The sequence below is a fragment of the Stegodyphus dumicola genome, chromosome 12 (genome assembly GCF_044657685.1).
Source record: "Stegodyphus dumicola isolate Sdum_Otavi_A_Nest chromosome 12, ASM4465768v1".
Classification (NCBI taxonomy): domain Eukaryota; kingdom Metazoa; phylum Arthropoda; class Arachnida; order Araneae; family Eresidae; genus Stegodyphus; species Stegodyphus dumicola.
Window position 1 is genome coordinate 15,660,727 of NC_140779.1, and position 19,227 is coordinate 15,679,953.

At 31.2% G+C, this 19,227-nt stretch overlaps 1 protein-coding gene across 2 annotated transcripts in view; it reads right to left on the reverse strand.

Moving 5' to 3' along the window:
• Positions 1–3,735: 3,735 nt before the first annotated feature.
• The window catches only part of LOC118198050 (uncharacterized), a 106,724-nt gene continuing 91,232 nt past the window's right edge, over positions 3,736–19,227 (reverse strand). For both annotated transcript variants that reach the window (XM_085827491.1, XM_085827492.1), the window contains exons 10-12: positions 13,537–13,746; positions 9,717–9,821; positions 3,736–4,857 (exon numbers count right to left, since the gene is read on the reverse strand). In XM_085827491.1, coding sequence (XP_085683617.1) covers positions 4,802–4,857; positions 9,717–9,821; positions 13,537–13,746 — 371 coding nt within the window. In that variant the 3' untranslated portion in view covers positions 3,736–4,801. The remainder of the gene's footprint in view (positions 4,858–9,716; positions 9,822–13,536; positions 13,747–19,227) is intronic.

Below are 19,227 nucleotides of genomic sequence, written 5' to 3' on the forward strand. Positions count from 1 at the left end.
AACTCCAAATTTTACTATTAATTTATGTAAGAAATGATTTTCGCAGCTGCGCTTCAGGTAACTACTTACTCTTTACCCACTTTTGGAAATGAAAAAAAATTGGCCAAGACAAAAAGTCCAAAGAAAATAGCTTCCGACAACATAACCCACTACCAAACATCCAAGGACTAAAAGGCTTCTGAATTTTGTCCTGCAAACACATTTTAAATTGTTTGGTATTTGAATATATGCACACGATATAAAAGTGTACCATGGCCTATGCATTAATCAGTAATTATGTTGTGCATGAAAATACATTATAAAAAAAATATGATGTGAGCACCAAATGACTTTTACGTCCAGCGTGTTAAATTTTATACATTCTTTGCTGCACTACATTTGAACTGTTCCTCAGGTTCAAATGTAGAGTTTTTCTAATTTAATTAATTGTTCCTCCGCGGCAAGTTGAAAATGACACTAAAAGGTGCAAATTCTAAAATTAAATATCCCCTTAATTTTTTGTACTACGGAAGTTAAAAGGCTTGTATACTTATTTTTTGTAACGAGTGTAAATCTTTCCTGAATAAAAATATACGTACTGGGACACTGCATCAAAAGCTAGACATTTAGACAACGTTAGCAAAACTTACATGAACTTTTAGAAGTTTTAAAACAACACTTTTTTCCTTCTTAAGTGACACAATTATTAGTGCTTTCAGAAGAAAGGAACACAAAGAAGACTAATATCATTTATTGGGGAAGTATTAGCAATTTAATTCCGTTTATTGAAAAATAGCACCTAGGTTATTAGTAAAAATTCATTTTAACTTACAAAAGGGACGTGGTATTATAAGTTAATCATCATGTTCTGGACACATTCTAGCTTTCAAAATTACCATTCAAGTGAATTTGCTGTCTAAGCTGCTCTTAAAACGATTTATTAAAGTTTAAAGAAGCCGTAAAATACATATTTTACAATTCAATGAAAGAGTAAAAAATACTGTCCGATTCCTTAAAATTCTTTTTTTTTTTTCAAATTTTGTTACATTTTTATAACAGATTTTATTTGTGTTGTCATCGAAAAGCATATCCAGTCACGAGAATGGATTTCCCCCTGCCTATGCTGTGCGAATACATTTTGCGTAAGTGCAACTTCCCAGATAATTACATATATTTATAAAAACATATATAAGTCCTGATTAATTTTGTCGTCTTTTTCATTTCTAATTCATATATAAATCATAATTCCTTTCCTAGATTCAATTTTCATATAAACAGCTGCATTAGCATAAAATGGAACAATAAATAGGCCATTGTTCCACTAAGTACAAATTATTAATAGCAATTTATTTACCTATTAAGTTAGCTAAAACGCAACTGGAAAATTCATTCAGAGTCATACCATTTTATATAATTTAGTCAAAATAAGATTTTGCAGTCTGTTCTATTTATAATATTCTGTTTTATTCAAATTGAATTAAAATATTTTTTACTTTACTATCTTTTTCACGTAATGTTAAACTCAAGCAGAAGGAATAATTAAATTCCAAAGAAAAACTGTTCTAGGGCATTTTCTGATCTTTTCGAGCTTATTAATGAAATCAATAGTGTATTCACAGACTATTCGATCATGGATAATGAAAATCAAATGTCTGAAATCCTTAATGCCCCAACTAGCTTGGTTAAATTTTACAGATTAGTCGACATATTTGAAGATATCTTCAATGATTCCGCTCATTCAAATAATTTCCTTGTATACATCATTCATACATTTCTTAATATTCTCTTGGTAAATTAGCATTTGTGTATAATCTACTTAGTATGTTTTTGTCGCTCATGTCGTATATACCTTTGTACATATTGCCTACTGATTTTTACACTGCATTTTACTATTATCTATGCATTTGATTTTTAACAAGCTTACTACTTCTTCATTCATTACTGTACAGGCTTAGCACTAGACTTTTTGCTGCCTATTCAGTCCCTGCAGCTACTAAATTCTATTTACTAATTTAGCATATAGATGCAATTACAACTATAGTATTTACTAATTTAGCATATATATGCAATTACAACTTTGAAAACACTACTAAATAGAATAACTATTTAGTAATGTTTTCAATGTCTTCAGGAAAGTATAATTTTCCAAAGGAGCTTTTCTGATGGACCTACCATCTGATTTGTAGCTTATCAATTACATATCTTTCATAAAAGCAGTCTCAATATTATACCTTATATTTTTAGAAGGTTTAATATTTTTGATTTTATACAAGGAAATTATTAAAAAATTTACCTGGGTGAATGACTCACTGTAAATGCAATTAGAATGCAATTCTATAATAAACAGTCGAAAGCAAATAAAAGTTCTTTTTCAATTTCTAATATTGCAAAAATAAATAGTATATATGATATGATCAGAGACTAAATTAAAAATAAACTTGACAAAAACACTAAAGCTCCTAGATTTAACATACTTCTAATATTCATTTAGGTTGGTACTAATCTCTATTGGTAGCATTTAAAAGTATGGAGGGAACTGTCTATTTTTCCACAGGACAACATTGATAGTTATAATAAAAGAATTCAAATTGGGTACTAATTTTATTATTTCAGAAATTAAGTTTTCGCAATAAAATTAGATTTTCGGTGCTAAATGGTTTACCATCTGCAGCAAAGTCACTGGAACATCCAACTTTTTTTAGGAGCTGTATTTCTACATTATTAATTATAGCTTAAATCATGAGCTTTTATATCTAAGAAGAATATTAATCTACACTACTATTTACCCTTATTTTAACACATAGGATTTTCCAAATAAGTGGGAATACTATGAGGTGTGATACACAAAACACACACACACAATAAAAGAGACTGGTCCAATAAATCATTGTACTTACAGAATCAGTTCCCTGTGACATTATCACCTTCTAAGTAGTCTCCTTCAGCATTCATACACTTCTGCATTTGGTGCTGCCGTTACTAGTAACAATTCAGGAACGAGGTTTTTGGAAGGCCCTTCAGGAGATTCTCCGTTTTTGCCTGAACCTCTTCAACTGAGGTAAAATGGCTTCCTTTTTAAGCAAGATTTAAGTTTAGGAAATAAAAAAAAAAAAAAAAAAAAAAAAAAAAAGAGTCGCATGGAGCCAAATTAGGTGAATAAGGAGGACGCCCGATCACAGTAATGTTTTTGTTGGTCAGAAATTGCTTGATAGATAGGGCTGTGTGAGCGGGTGCACTGTCCTGGTGCAACAGCCATCCATCACAACTGTGTCCTTTTCCCCCTGATTTTTTCATGAAGTCTTTTTAATACTTCAGTGTAGTAGTGTTGATTAACAGTCTGATTACTGAGAAACCACTCAATCATTACAATTCCATTCATGTTGAAGAAGACAATTAGCATTGCCTTGAATTTCGATTTTGACATGCGTGCTTTCTCCCTGAAAACCACTTACGTCATTCAAACACACGCACACGAGATAAAATTTCATCTCCATCAGCCTCAGTTAACATTTGAAATGTTTCTGTGGCTGATTTCTTAAGTTTCACATGAAACTTGATGTTGATTCGCTGTTCAGTTTTTACATTAGACATTTTTTCCGGCAGAATGCAGTTGCACGTGTTCACTCAATGACACAGTACTCTCAACTGGTGTGATCGGTTAAGTCGAAACTGGCCACACGGATAGAGATGTGTGGGATGATGTCACCAAAACAGTTGTTGCCAACTCCGCTTTTTTTTTTCAAGCTACACTTAGTCTTGTTTTTTTTTTTTTTTTTTTTTTTTTTGTGTGTGTGTGTGTGTGTGTGTGTGTCACACTTCTTATATCACATTTTCATTCTCCCTCAGAGAGGTAACTCTTTCACAATAAGAATTTAATTTGAAATGGTGTAGATGTTCTTTCTCTTTTGCATTTCCCAGGACCTCAGAGAAATTTTGAACATAATAAATACTTCACATAAAACAAGTTTAAAAATTCAAAATGATTATTAGCCAAGAAATACAGTACAAAGTCCGTAATCCGGACCTCAAAGCTACAAACTTTTTTTTTTTTTTTTGTATGCTTTACGCATGCGTGTTTAGCACACAAAACAAAGCAACTTAAACAACTTACATTGAAAGAAATGTTTAATAAAGTAAACAAATAAATATTAAGCTTTTTTTTTTGTAAATTTTGATACCTTTTAGATCATAATTGCTCTTTATTTCACAAATTATGGTTTCATATTTTTAATTGTATAATTTCTGCATGCCATCTTACCAGATTTAAATTTATGATCTATAATCCGGAAAAAGCCCTAATCCGGAATCGCCTAAGTCCCGACGAGTCCGGATTGTGGACTTTGTACTGTATATGCCCACTGAAAATATGTTAAAATGAAAAGAAAAATATAAAACAAATCTTTTTGTTGAAATATTTAGAATTTTATTTAATTTAAATAAATTAACTAATCAAAAACAAATTCATTAATTCCCTTTTAAATAAATGGTATCCACCCTTCAGAATTTACTTATCAGTTGCACGGTACAGAATAAAATGAATATGATAATTCTGGTTAATTACAAAACATTAAAATCAGCATAAGATAAAACACCCAAAAAAATTATTTTCATCACTTGTTTTAAATGATTTAAAAAAGGCTATTGTACCATCCAAAGAAATTAAGAAAAGCTCTTTTTAAAGACAATATGTGATTTTATTCTGCTTCTATAAAAATAACATTCAGAATATGACTGGTGCAGGACAGTATAATAATGCTTCCCATACTCTTGGAACAATTACATAATATAATACAAGTTGTTCCTTCAAATCACGTAAGCTAATCTACTTGCTTGTTTTGTTTTTCAGCAACTGATATAGCATACCCCTCTCAACAGCTTCTGTGGAAAAGAAAAAATGAAATTTTTCAATATATGACATTCAGATTTATTTTATTATTATTGCTGACTATAAAGATAAAACACACTGAAAATTTTTTTAATATATTATAGCACTATTATATACAGTGGTGGCCAAAATTGTGGACACTTTTGGAAATTTTTATGTTTTTGAACTTTGTATGCTTATAGAAAACGTTACGTTTCACAAAATGCAAACTTGTATATATCATTTTAAAGAGAATTTATTACTGAATTCAATACAAAACACAAAATTCAATTATTTGCAATACAAAAAAAAAAAAGTTAAACGATAATAGTTAACAATATACATTAGATAGTGATGATTGCAGTGAGTCATCAGTGCTTAGTAGGGTACCCTTTATTTTTTATTACAGCTTCACATCGACATTTCATTGAGCTGACAAGAGTTTTAAGCTCTTCTTTCATCATTAAATGATGCCAGAAAACAATTATAGCCTCAATTAATTTCCTTTTATTTGATGGGCGCCTCATTCGGACAAAAGTTTTCAAACGGTGCCACAAATTTTCGATAGGATTGATGTCAGGACTGTTTCCTGGCCATGACAACAATTTAATGCTCTTTGTACGAAACCACTCTTTCGATATTTTGGCTGTGTGGCAAGGAGCAGAATCCTGCTGAAAAATAAACGAAGCATTGTTGGGAAAGAGATCTCTGATGGAAGGTAGAAGTTTTGGTTCTAGAATAGTGTCAATGTATTTTCTGGCATTCAGTGTCCCATCGATGACATGAAGGCGACCAATACCATCTGCTGACATGCATGACCAAATCATAACACTAACTGGGTTCTTCACAGTTGCTGAATGCAGTCAGGATGTAGCTCTTGTCCTATTCTACGTCTTACATATTTTCGCCCATCACTACCGAATAACAATATCTTAGTTTCATCACTCCATATAACTTGTGACCACTGATCATCTGTCCAATTAATGTGTTCCTTTGCCCACTGCAGTCTTTTTTTTTTTTTTTCGTTGCTGAAACTTAAGATAAGGCTTTTTTCGTGGAATTCTACCTCTCAGTCCAACATCTGCTAATCTTCTCCTGATTGTCTTGAACTGACAGAAACACCAGCATCATTCAGATCAATTCTGATGGCCGCTGATGACATTTTCTACCTTGGAGACATAGTCTTTTTATTCTTCTGTCATCAATAGATGTGGTGCACCTTTTTTTGGTCTTTTCCTTCTTTATTTTTTATTGAATTTGTCTCCTGATATCGTAAACAAAACTTTCGGACTCCAGATGTAGTCACTGAACCACCCACCTGTCTTCAATTTCAGTATAGGAAAAACCACTTTCTCGTAACACAATAATATTACATCTCTTTCTAGGTGTCCAGTCTACTCTTTTATTTGATGTCATTGCTTCTTGACTAAATATTAAAAATTTTTACAAAAATTCCTACTTGTAACTGCAAGGTCAGTTACTAACATTTGATTGGTTCTCAGAACAAGAACAGTGATTGGCCAAGAAAGCTAGACATTACAAACCACTTCATAACTGTGTTTTTTATTTATTCTTTCTGCATAATGCAAAAGATCAACTGGGATGTATCACACAAACAGTTTTCCATGCTGTAAAGTTGTCCCAAATGACAGTTTACCATGTGCTACAGCAGGAAGGCATGCACCTCTATCGTACACAGAAGGTACAAGCTTTGTAACCAGTGAACTTTCAGCCACATGTCGAATTTGCATGTTGATACCTCCATCAGAATGCAGAGCAGCAGAATTTTGGTACACATGTTCTGTATATGGACAAGTGCACTTTTATCTGTGAGGGTGTTTTTAATACCCATAAATCACACACATGGGCATCTATGAACTTGCATGTCACACATTCACATTCATTCCAGTGGCGGTTCTCCATAAGTGTTTGGCCAGGGATCCTCCATGACCATTTGGTTGGCCCATACCTACTGCTACCCCATCTGGACGGCGAATTGTATCACACATTCCTATGAGAGGTGTTGCCGGAGCTGTTCCATCTGATTCCAACACCCATCAGGTCAAGAATGTGGTTCCAGCATGGTGGTGTGCCTGCAAACTTCAGTTCAGATATGCAGAACACTTTAGATGCAAAGTTCACAGGGCGATGGATTCGTCAAGGTGGTCCCATAGCTTTGCCACCAAGATCACTGGATCTCATTAATTTGGACATTTTCCTGTGTGGCCATATGAAAAAGGACTAATCTACGAGTGCCCCACTGAAACCGATGATATGGATCTAGTCGCCAGAATCGGGAAATGTGCATCAATCCCTATCCCACAGGTGTGAAGCTTGCATTACAGCTGGTGGAAGGTCTTTTGAGCAATTTCTATGAGTGTGCTCTGTTAATACAATATTTTCTGAAGTATCTCCTCTCATTGTGTTAATTCTTTAAATGTGTCAGTGGGAAACTACGCTTTAATTTCTCACTACTTGCATTTTGACCAAACATTCTATGACAAATATTGCTCATATAGCTACCTTTACCCCCTAAAATTTTACCCACTTGTTCAAATTCACCCTGCCCACCTTGGGGAAAATGAAAGCATTCTTTATGGATGTTGGATAGGAGAGATTAGAGAAGAAATCATTATCTTTTTTCCACTTTACTGGACAGACACATCTTTGAACTAACTATGTTCCCTTTGTAGTGCTGAAAATTATCTGGATAGAGATTTCTTTCAAAATCTTACAGAAATATTAAATGTAGGCTTTTGATATGCAATGTGATATCAAATAAAATGACTGTTTTTATAAATTTCGATTACAAATTTCTTCTAGCATTCATTTAGCTTTTCTAGTGAGAACTACATTAATGTACCCAGCATATTCCAAGCTTTCTGAATATTTGAGCTGTACCACAACTCTCGCTATAATCTGTTACTTTAAAATAGGCACTTGAAGGTCATAATGGCCCTTCCCTTAACTATGATCATAATGTATGTCATCATCACTGATAACAGAAAATTAAGGGATTTTAGCAAATTAAAGGATTCAATCTTTTTTTCCACAGCAGTTGTTGCCATGGTTATGCGTCATGATTTGAGGAAGGGAAAAAATCATCAGGATACCTATTCTAAAGAAATAGACTATCGTACACTTAGTAGAAATAGACTATAGACTGTTATAATAGAAATAGACTATTGTACTGGGCATCGATGAATTTGCACTGGAACAATTATAAATGTTTACTAGCAGAAATAAATTTTTAGATATTATAATGAGGATATTCTCTACCCTCACATCAGTAATTCATCTCTCATTTTAGGCAATCTTGCAGAGGTATAGCATGATTGCCAGAACTGTTTGGTAGGAGATGAACAAAAAAACAGTCAACAGCAGTACATAGCTAGTAAAACTTTTATTTTTATTTGAGGATGTTATATTTTTAAATATTCCAATGGAATACTATTGTCAGTATGAAGTACAATTTGTCGGGAAAGTGGCTTACAACCATTTTACATACTGAAAAAACCACAGAAACCATACGTTACCAGCATATACACTGCCTTAAATTTTAAAAAGTTACAGCAAAGTGAACAGTCTATTATTTGATACCTTTTATAAAATCAAAGCAATTATATATGAAAGAAATAATTAAAAAAAAAACTTTAGTATTTATATGTCAGCTGCATGCAAAATGATTGTGTAATAAAAAATGAACAGTGAATGCAATGAATTACCAATCATAGTTTTACTTCTATAGTTTATATTTAATTACACAATATATTTTTCTTACAAAAAGTTTAGGGTTTCTTCAGAGGAAAGTATATTTTAAATTTTCATTCACTTATAATGTGATGATACATTAATGAACTGAATGACATAAATGTACATGTGCTTACTGGCTTACAATATTTTTTTTTTCTTTGCATTAATGTTGTAACAGCTTTAAATAATATTAAAATCTTGTAGTTTAAATAATTTAAATAGATGAACATTAAGGTATTTGTGAATGGCAATATTTGAAAATAGGCTCGAGTGCCACGTGCGACTCTCGCACGAAGAATGTAAATTATTTTTAAATGTTAGAATATGTTTTCTCTTCTTGTTTGTATGTCGCCATTTTTTTTAGTGTTAAATAAAAGTTATTGCTGTGTTCCATCATTGGAGTTGCTTCATTTCGCCAAGGAAGTATCACAATGTGCGTCTAAATTAATTTAATAGCTTCTTAATATATGTATACTATACATTTTATCAAACTTCTCTTATTTTAATTTAACTTAAATTAACAGAGCTTTTACATGAAACAATGCTGTTTACAATTTATAATAAAAATATTTAAAAACGAAATGACCCCCCCCGCAAAAATATTTAAAAACTTTTAATAAATTTTAAAATTTTAAATAGTTTTTAATTTTTTTTTTTTTTTGACAAATTGGTAACACCATTTTGTTGCAATTATTAACCAGGTGGAAGTGGATAAACTACTCTGAAATTCCCCCCCCCTAATAATCAAGCTTTTTATTATTTAAGGAATAGAAAGACATCAAATTTTATCTCCAATCATAAAACCATTAACAATTTTTTATGAATAGGATAACCTCACCACATACTTTTTATTTTTTATTTATTGGAAAGAAGGGGCTCAGTTATAGAAAAAGTTAAAAGAGGGAAAAAAGGATTCTGGAATTTATTAAGACTCCAATTCTTGCAAGGTTAATTAAATCCATCTTATGCAAATAAATTATCATAACACAGCATGTACTATTTTTTTTTTTTTTTTTTTTTTCTGGATAGTATTTTATTTTCATTTAATTTTCTGGATAGTATTTTATTTTCATTTAATTTATCTGTAAAACACAATAAATCGTATATTGCTATTCAGTACCTGTGTTTGTTTGGGAGACATCAGTTATATCTTCTGGTAAATTTTCAGGCATAGCAATCTTTTCAGCAATGCTTTCCCCAGCAGAAGATAAATCTAATGGCACTTCTGAAAATAACCAAAGCAAAAAGAATAACTTTAATAACATTAAAGATGCTTGAATTTTTTTAAATAATTCTTTACTGCATATTAATTTCAACCTTTAAACCAATTAATAAAACAAAATTATGGTATAATAATTATACATTGTAAAGTTTATGTTAATCAAAGCTCTATTTTTTAATCTTTTAAGAAATGCAAATTAAATAAGCAAAAATTTAAGTTTTGAAAGAGAAACCTTAGGCAACTCAAAGCTGGAGTACAATGGTTCTGCTTCTTCCTGCTGGAATGCTGTGCTGATTGTTGATGAATCAGTTTTTACTTGTAATTATGTGAGAAGGCCAATCGGCACAGTAGCCAGATTTATAATATTTAATTTGTAAATAATACAGCTACTAGTGTATTCTCAGCTTGCAAGCAGCAAAAGTTAATTTCTGCTACTCTTCTTTCTTAGTAATGAAATTTCAAGCTGAAATATTTTTAAAGATTTGTTTTTATGTGATTTTTAATGTCCCTTTTGCATTATTACATTCTAGTTAGAGATGGGATAAAAATTTGGCCTACTACCTGACACGTTTGTCTAGTATTTATATAACTTCACATGAATAATTAATCACATGAATAATAAAAGCATCATATGAATAATTAAGTCTTATGCTTTATCTCCCATAAAATATTATATGTTATAAAACTTTAAAAATTTTAAAGAAATTTTAAAGATTATAAAACAAAAAATGTTAATTAGGTGACTTTTTAGAATTCTTTTAAAACTAGCCATGTTTTTATATGCTTTTACTTAATTCACTCCCGGTCACTAAGGGCAAAATTTTGTCATCCATTTTTAAATCATTTCCTGATAAGCTATTGAGCTCATTTTATTTAACGATTAATTTTGTAAAAGAGAAATCATTTAATCTTTTTTCCCCCTTTCTTTAAAAAAAAAAAAATACTTATATATAATATGATGATGGGTAAAGAGTAATAATGATGACGGGTAAAAATAACAAATAAGGTTTTAAATGCAAACTCTTTAATTGAGATTAACCCTTTGCGGCTCAGTGTTCCACTACATGGAACACCCAAATTGAATCGCTTCTGAAACCTTTAAATTCAACCGTAAATAGATAAAAATGCCTTTATAATATATTTTGAACTTTTCTTTTTAAACAGTAGATAGCAGCATATCACAAGGAGACACAGAATTTTCATTTATTATGTGTTATTAAAATCCACTTTTTCTCAAGTAATTTTCTCTATTTTTTTAATGATATAAAAAATTTTATTTGGAAAAAAAATTAGGCATAATTTCGGGTATTCCATTAGTGGGAACACTGCGCCTTTAGCGATCTCATGCTGTCACGAATCTGTGCTTAGAACATCTGTGCTTAGGCGAGAACATGCGTTGTTTATGTTTTCTGTTTCCGTTGTTTTGGTTGGGGGGGGGAATGAATTCAAACAAAGCAGTATTGTGGGGTGAGGTGTGTTTTGTGTTATGAAAGCCTTAATATTGGCATCTCGAATTTTTTTAGAGTAGTTTTTAGGCAGGAATTTTATTAGTAGCTTGATCCATCTTTACTTAGACCTGCGCGAATTTTTTGCTGTCACTTTTTAGTCTCATTCCCGTTTATTTTCAATAATTGTGTAGATAGTTTTCATGTATGTATATATCATAGGCTTATTTTTCTTTATTGTATATTAATCATTGGTGGTTTGTGCTTCCATCAAAAAGGTGTGACTTGCTTCGAACAATTTCACGAAGCTAAGAAATAGGAAAATTTGTAAATATTTTTGTATATAGAACTTGTGTTTATAGATATTTATCTCATTTATCCATATATATTCAAGAATATTGTGTATATCCTAGAAACCATGTATACAGCCATAATACAGAGTTTTTTCATTCTTATACAAACGCTTCTACTCATTTTCGTGCTTCACTGCAATGCTCGCTTAGTCGCACTTTTAAAAGCTCTGGTGGCGCAGTGTTCCACCTCATGAAACACCCACAGAATTAAAACGGTAAGTGCTATTTTTACAAACTTTTACTTGTATACGCCTTTAGGACTAAATAGACTGCATACAACTTTTTTTATTGAAATTTCGATACGTATAGTGCGCCGCAAAGATTTTAAAAAAAAATCAAATAAAGTGCAACCATGCACCATTCTCAAATTAGCACTAACAAACAGTTGCATGATGTAGAGTCTATTACTCTTACAAAAATATTTCCTGTATCAAACAAGTATTCCAGGGATTTCACACAGCTTAGTTTCATCAAGGGGATTGATGACAAACCATTATGTATTATTAGTTATGAGTGACTTCTCAAATGAATCCATGAGATTTTTAGTGTTGAGCAGCACTTATTATTAAAACGTGAATACAGTAATAAAGCTATTTTTAGAAAGAAATAAAAGTTAATGACAGAAATAAAACGTTATGTCTTCAAATTTTTGTCAAGGTACTCAGCCTGAACGTTTTTCCATGGTTTCTTTTGAAATATGAAAAATTAATTCTCGAAACTGGTTACCCTCTCACAATTGCCAAGAAAAACATATTTTTTTCCCCTTCCTCCAATTTAAAAATTAATTGTTTCAATAAAAATATTTTTTTCAAAGAAATAAATCCTTTTATTAAAATTTTATTCTGTATTCTTATAAAACCTGCCTTTCCCACCTTTCAAAATCTCTTTTGAATTTTTTTTTTTTTTTTTTGGTTTCAAAATCTTCCAAATTTTGAAGTTTAGTCCACCTTTAAATGTTATTTCAAAAATGACCACGGAAACTGAAACTAAGTGATTAAGGGATAATAATTACAGTTATTAAAAATTTTTAATTTGCTGTTAAAATAGTTATTATAGAAAGCATTAAAAATGAATAAATCCAATTTTAAAACTGCAATTATACATAACCTGTTGTACTGTACCATCCAACTTTGTAAGAGTAAAAATGCGAGGGGTAGGGAAATTAGAAAAAAATACAAAAGGAATTTAACTGGGAAAATTTACACATATGTGAATATTCTGAAGCAATTAGACAGGAAAAACATACTAGTCTAAAATCAAACAGGTGATTTAATATCGTTACAGCAACTTTATCACTTCTGCTAAAAAGAATTTCAAAATATCATACTTCATAGTACCCATTATCTTATTTACAGTATGCAATTAAATTATTCAAAAGATGCCTCATAAGAAAGGATTTATTAAGAAGTTTTAAGGGGATGGAAGGGAAGGAAGTAAAATATTGAATTTTTCATGTTATTTTTTCCTAAAAATAACATGAATCACCAAATTAAAATTTTTGATCAAGTGACAAAGATATAACAAATCACCGAACTGGTACAATTTATTACGATTTTACAAAAAAATACATAATTTTCCAAAAAAATAATTTCAACTGCATGATTACAAAACTAGAATAGTTTTCATAGACATAGTTTTCATAGGGGAAGGAGATGTAAAATTTGTTAGAATACAGGTAATTCAAAATTTTAAATAATATTTCATTTAAATTGGAGATTGAAAGGGACTAAAAATGGCTTAAAATCAATTTCAGTAATAATGTTTGAAATCTTCAGAGAATATAAACAAAATTTCTACTGCTAACATATATATGTACAAGAATGACCAATGTAAGATTCCACTTAATTCCTTAATCCATACTGCAATTCAGTTAACACTATACAAATGTATATATATATTAATTTTTTTTTCGTTTTTTACCTGCAATAGTTGGTTCAGAAGCTGGAGATGGGGCCATGCCATACGAATAATAATAAGAACGATAACAGGGAGGATAAAGCTGCAAGTATGATGCCACTGTTCCACTACACCAAGGAGATTTTTTACATACATTTTCATCAACATTTTGAAGAATATAACTAGGATCATTCTCTTGATTTTTTTCAACATTACTTTTATTGCACAGATGCTCTAAAAAATTTAAGTACAGTATTAAGTGAAAGAAAACATTTCCGTAAAATAAAATAAAGAAACAGATTACATAATTTCATCATCAACTACACAATCTACACAAAGAACTTAATAGAATTTTTTTTTTTTTAAAGGAAAAGAGAGAGTGAGAAACAAATCTGGAAAATATAACATACTAAAATATGAATACATAATTAGCAATAAAATGTTTCCTAATATTAGTTAAATTATAAATTTATATTGGAAAATTCAAAATCACATACTATTAGCAGTAATTACAAGTAATATTTTGAAGATTACATAAAACATTAAATTTTGAGTCAGTTTTGATTTAAAACTTACTTGTTTCAAAATTTATTATTTCAATAAATTTATTGTATATTTTCATTTTTTATCATTGGCACTTGATTTTGAAAACAGCAAAAGTTACAATGGGGGGAGATGATTCTACATATTTTATTCATGATGGCTAAATGATAAATTTAAATCGCATTTTTTATGTTTAAAAAAAGTGGCTGAGTGCAGCTATCTCAAACTCACAGTTTGATTCTATGCCTCAAAATATATAATACCAAAGTTTGTGAAAATTACAAAAGTCATTTCAGAGTTACCTGCTCAATTTTACACCTGGCCAAAATAAAATAACTTAACCTATAATTCCATTAAACTTCACTTTATTTATTTACTTGTCAATAAATGATCATATGCTTAAATATTTCAGACTATATTATATAATGCTGGCTATTAAAATGATACAAAGTACAGTCAAAAGTCGTTAATTCGGACACCCATAATCCGGACCTCAAAGCTAAAAACTTTCTGTGCATGCGCTGCGTTGGCAGATGCGCACAGGCGTTTTACGCGTGCGCGTAAGACCTTGACTACTGCGCATATGTGTGTGCGCAAGTGCAGAATACGTTTTCGCCAGCTCGTTTAATGTATAACGGACGGTGTAAGCTAAAATTATCTAATTATCTATTTCAGTTAATGTTGCAGATTGCGTTGTTCCTTAATCTTGGAATTGGATCAGGCTTATTATTTTTTGCAGACTGTAAGAGCAATTTTATAAAAGTAAACTTGAACTTTCGATTATGTCAAATAGAATTTCCGATGCTGGAACTTCCAAAGGATCTACAAAACGAAAGTATGTTTCGATGTCCAACAAACAAAAAGTGGAATTGCTGCAAAAAAATGGATAAAGACATGAAGAATGTGACAGAGAGGTTAGTGAAAACGAAAAAATTTCGATTGACAAGTTAGTCGGTATTCTCAGCACAGCAATTAATGGGACTTGAACAGCGGAACTTTGTAACTGAACAAGAAATTATGTCTTTTTATAGAATTAAAGAGAAAGTATTATCACATAAAATGAAGCAACTTAAACAACTTACATTGAGAGAAATGTTTAATAAAGTAAACAAATAAATATTAAGCTTTTTTTTTTCGTAAATTTTGATACCCTTTAGATCATAATTGTTCTTTATTTCATAAATTACGGTTTCATATTTTTAATTTTAGAATTTCTGCATGCCATCTTACGAGATTTAAACTGATGATCTATAATCCGGAAAAACCGATAATCCGGAATTGCTGAAGTCCCGACGAGTCCGGATTAACGACTTTTGACTGTATAAAGAAAAAACACAAGATTTGCAACATGCTCTTTCAGTGTTGAAATGCAAATTATTAGCATATTACAGCATATGCTAATTATAAGCAAAAATAATGACAGTTTCAATCAGTATAAAGAGACAGACTGAGACACCAATTTTTCATTCAAAAATTGGATTTACTCATTGTTTTGTAATGGAGGTAGTATTATGCCTCGTGTAAAAAGAAAGAACTAATTCCAGCAATATCTGAATTTCTATCACAGGTGAATCACAATCTACTAAGACCGTAGGTTGTCATACTGCATATTTACTGCTTACACGGACCACCATGAATGTTTGCTTTTGATGAGTTTAGAAGGAGATACGACTTATGAAATTCCAACAGCTCCACTCATCAATGCTCTAGATAATGTAACTTGTTCATACTACTGTTATGGAATGTGCAGCCCTATCACATAACCTGAGCCAAGAAACAGGCACTGGCAACTGAAAGAAATCAGATTTACAAAGGTGTATTGAATGATTGAGGCAGGTAAGCACATGAATCCTATGATGCTGTCTTTTCTGTTAAATCCCACTTTTGCTTAAAGCATCACAATGATCATATTTATGTGTAGGGGCATGGAGTAGAATGAATATTGGAAATTTCATTCTTTATTCTCAAACCTGCCCACCAACTTAGACTGATGGTGTGGGGTATCATTGGAAACACATCCCATTTACCTCTAGTCTGCATATCTGGTGCTTTGACCAGCCAGCTTTATCTAACTGAGGTTTTCATGCCTTTAACTAGGCCATACCTATAGGGCTACCATCTTCTCAACTTTCAACAGGACAACAAGAGTCTGCATGTTGCTCACAAAATAGCCATGTTTCCTCAGCACACAAGTGCTCAACTTTTGCCTATACTAGTGCATTCTCTAGATCTCTCACCAACATCCGATGAATGGTTGCAGAATGACTGGCATGCTAGTACCGACCAGCCAGTATTGATAGATGAATTTTGGAATAGAACTGAAGCCGCATAGGCTGAAATACTTGTTATTGTTATAACGCCTATTTGAATCAATGCACAGGTGTATAACAGCTACTAATGTTCCTAGAAGTGCTCAGAGTACCAATTCCTGAACATTCTGTACCTCAAAATGACCTGAAATTTCAATAATTTCGTCATTCTATTATAACATATGTGTAAAAAAAAATGTGATTCTTCCTTTCTTCTAGCAATTTTAACTGCCAGCAGTGAACTAACTAATGAAGCACATGACCTTTTCTCCACTGATTTCATACAAATTTTGCATAATTATCTACAACCTTAAAAAACTGAATATATGTTGAAAGGGACAGCTTGAACATCTCAAAAGTAAACAAGAAAATCACAGTTCCAAATAATATTCCTATAATTTGAATTGCTTCTTTCATTATCAGAACCAACCATTTTGAGGTTAATGAATTTAGTTATGATGAAGTCTCATTACTATATACTATAATCCAGTAATATCCTTCTTTTACAGTTGTTTTTATTATTTTTTTTTAATGTCACATTATCTTGAATTAAAAAGTAGTCATGAAAAATCCATTCAAGGAAATAATGTAAAAACTAAATACTACAAAACTTTCATCTAAAAAAAATCTCTTTCATATGTTTTATTTTAAGTTGCAGTTTCACATAAAAATATTCAAAAACTAAAACACTGGTTACATTGAGTAAATTATCATTAACTCAATTCAAATTCTCTTTAGAATATAATACTTAATTCAAATTCCAAGGACAAAGCACACTTTCATTAACCTTCATTAAAATAATAATATCTCTCCCATACATTATTTACACCACTGGCATGTACTTAAGTTTTCTTCCACTGAATTCTGGTATCTTTAAGTTTCAACAAATGATCATTTATTCAGTGCATTCCCAATACCAATTATTTTAATGTTAAACATTATCCGTAAATTGCAAATAAATTAATGAAACAGTACAGTAAGTTAGAACAATATAAATGAAATATTGCTTTTAGTAGAAAATTTTTATAACATGTAACAGAAATTTGTTATATTACAAGCTTTTGTGGACACGTTTTATACTCACATTATAATATAACTGTCATGCAATGAAACTTTCACCCCTGACTGAGAATTAAGCACTATATTATTTGTAAAATATAACATATTATTAAAAGAAACTTTTACAATTTGATTAAAGTAATATTATAAGTGTACTGTAACAAATTACAGCTCAATACCACAATTTTAAACCTTCCGGAGGGGCCATTTATTTTGACAAATTTGCTAAGTGTTTCTTTATATTAAACTGCTCACAGACTGACTGGCATATCACCTATGGCACCCCTTCACTTATTTCCTGCACAACTTTAGTAACTTTGAAACCTGGGCGTGAAATGCACAATTTATCAATGCCATTTTCACAGACAGAAACACATATATCATTTTTTTCAGAACTGGTAATACTTTGCTATTTAGCAACTGAAAATTGGAATGTTTCAGGCTGCATTTACTCAGTCAAAAATTTTCATGCTAATAAATTGTTTCGAACATGGTCGAACTAAATGCCTTTTCAATATCGAAAATCAGTGACCAACTTTTCGTGTGACAAATTTTTAGGCAAAAACATTTCTCCTGAAAGTTCTTAAGTGATATAAGGCTATCTTCACCCCAATCAAAACTAATTTCACGCAGGGCAACTTTCAGAAACATTGCTTTCAGTAACCCTGTAGCTTGCAGTTCCGATTTCATCATTTTCCTACTACTACTAGTAGTAGTAGTGCACTTTACATAATAGTAATGCACTTTACATTATGATCTAGTACTGCATAAGAGCACTGATGTTCTTGGATAAGAACACTTATGTTACTTTTCCATCACTTAATTGCAAAATACAGACAGAAAGATGAGCCCTGCAATTGCTAAGGAAAAATGCTTTTTCTTTGAGTCCTTTACCTTGTAAATATCATCTGACAGATAATATAAATTTACTTTCAAATTGTTTTTGATACAAATTACTGGTCATCTATGTATTAGCTTCTCTCTCAGAAATTATTACTAATAGGAATTTCACGATTAACGATTTGAAGCAATGTATGTTTTTCCAATAACTGGCAAACTCATTGGACAAAATAGCAACAACAGTCCATCTTTATTTAAACACCGATCACCCCACCCTCCATTTAAATATATAGTTTATAGCACTTTGTAGTATAAAGCAGTCTCATTTTAATTGTTTAACTGTTTATCAGTATATTCATCATTTTTAATGACATCTTTCCAAAAGAAATGGAAACTCCCTAGCCAGGTCCGAAGAGAGATGGAGATGCAGCCGAGACCTATAAAACTCAATGGGGGCACGTGAAGCCCAACGCACCCTGTAATTTTTATTATAACCTGGATATTTTTATTTAATTCATTAAGTTTTTATTGTAGTTTTTAAAATTTTGCAATATTGATCACTTTTAAAATTAAAAAGTACATGGGTCATAGGGGACTGCAATTGACTGTTTACAATGTAAAAGATATTAGTGAAGAGGCTGCACTGGAAATGACGTCCAATAAATGATCTACAAGTTATCTGAAATGGTTTACAAGGGTACCCCTTGCTTGATGGGAAGTGACAAGGATAAGAAATTTGGAAGCAGCGAGAAAAAAGTCATCATCTGACAAATGCGTACATAACACAGTGACTGCTTTCTGAGACATCAGGAATTTGAAACAGAACCATTGTGAACAATCATGAAATTAAACAAGACTTTACAGGACAGAAAAAGATGAAGAAATTTTACCATGTATAAAGTTCTCCATAAATGAAGTAACTGCAGGACAATGACCTACTGATATTATGTGCCTTTTTTGTCCA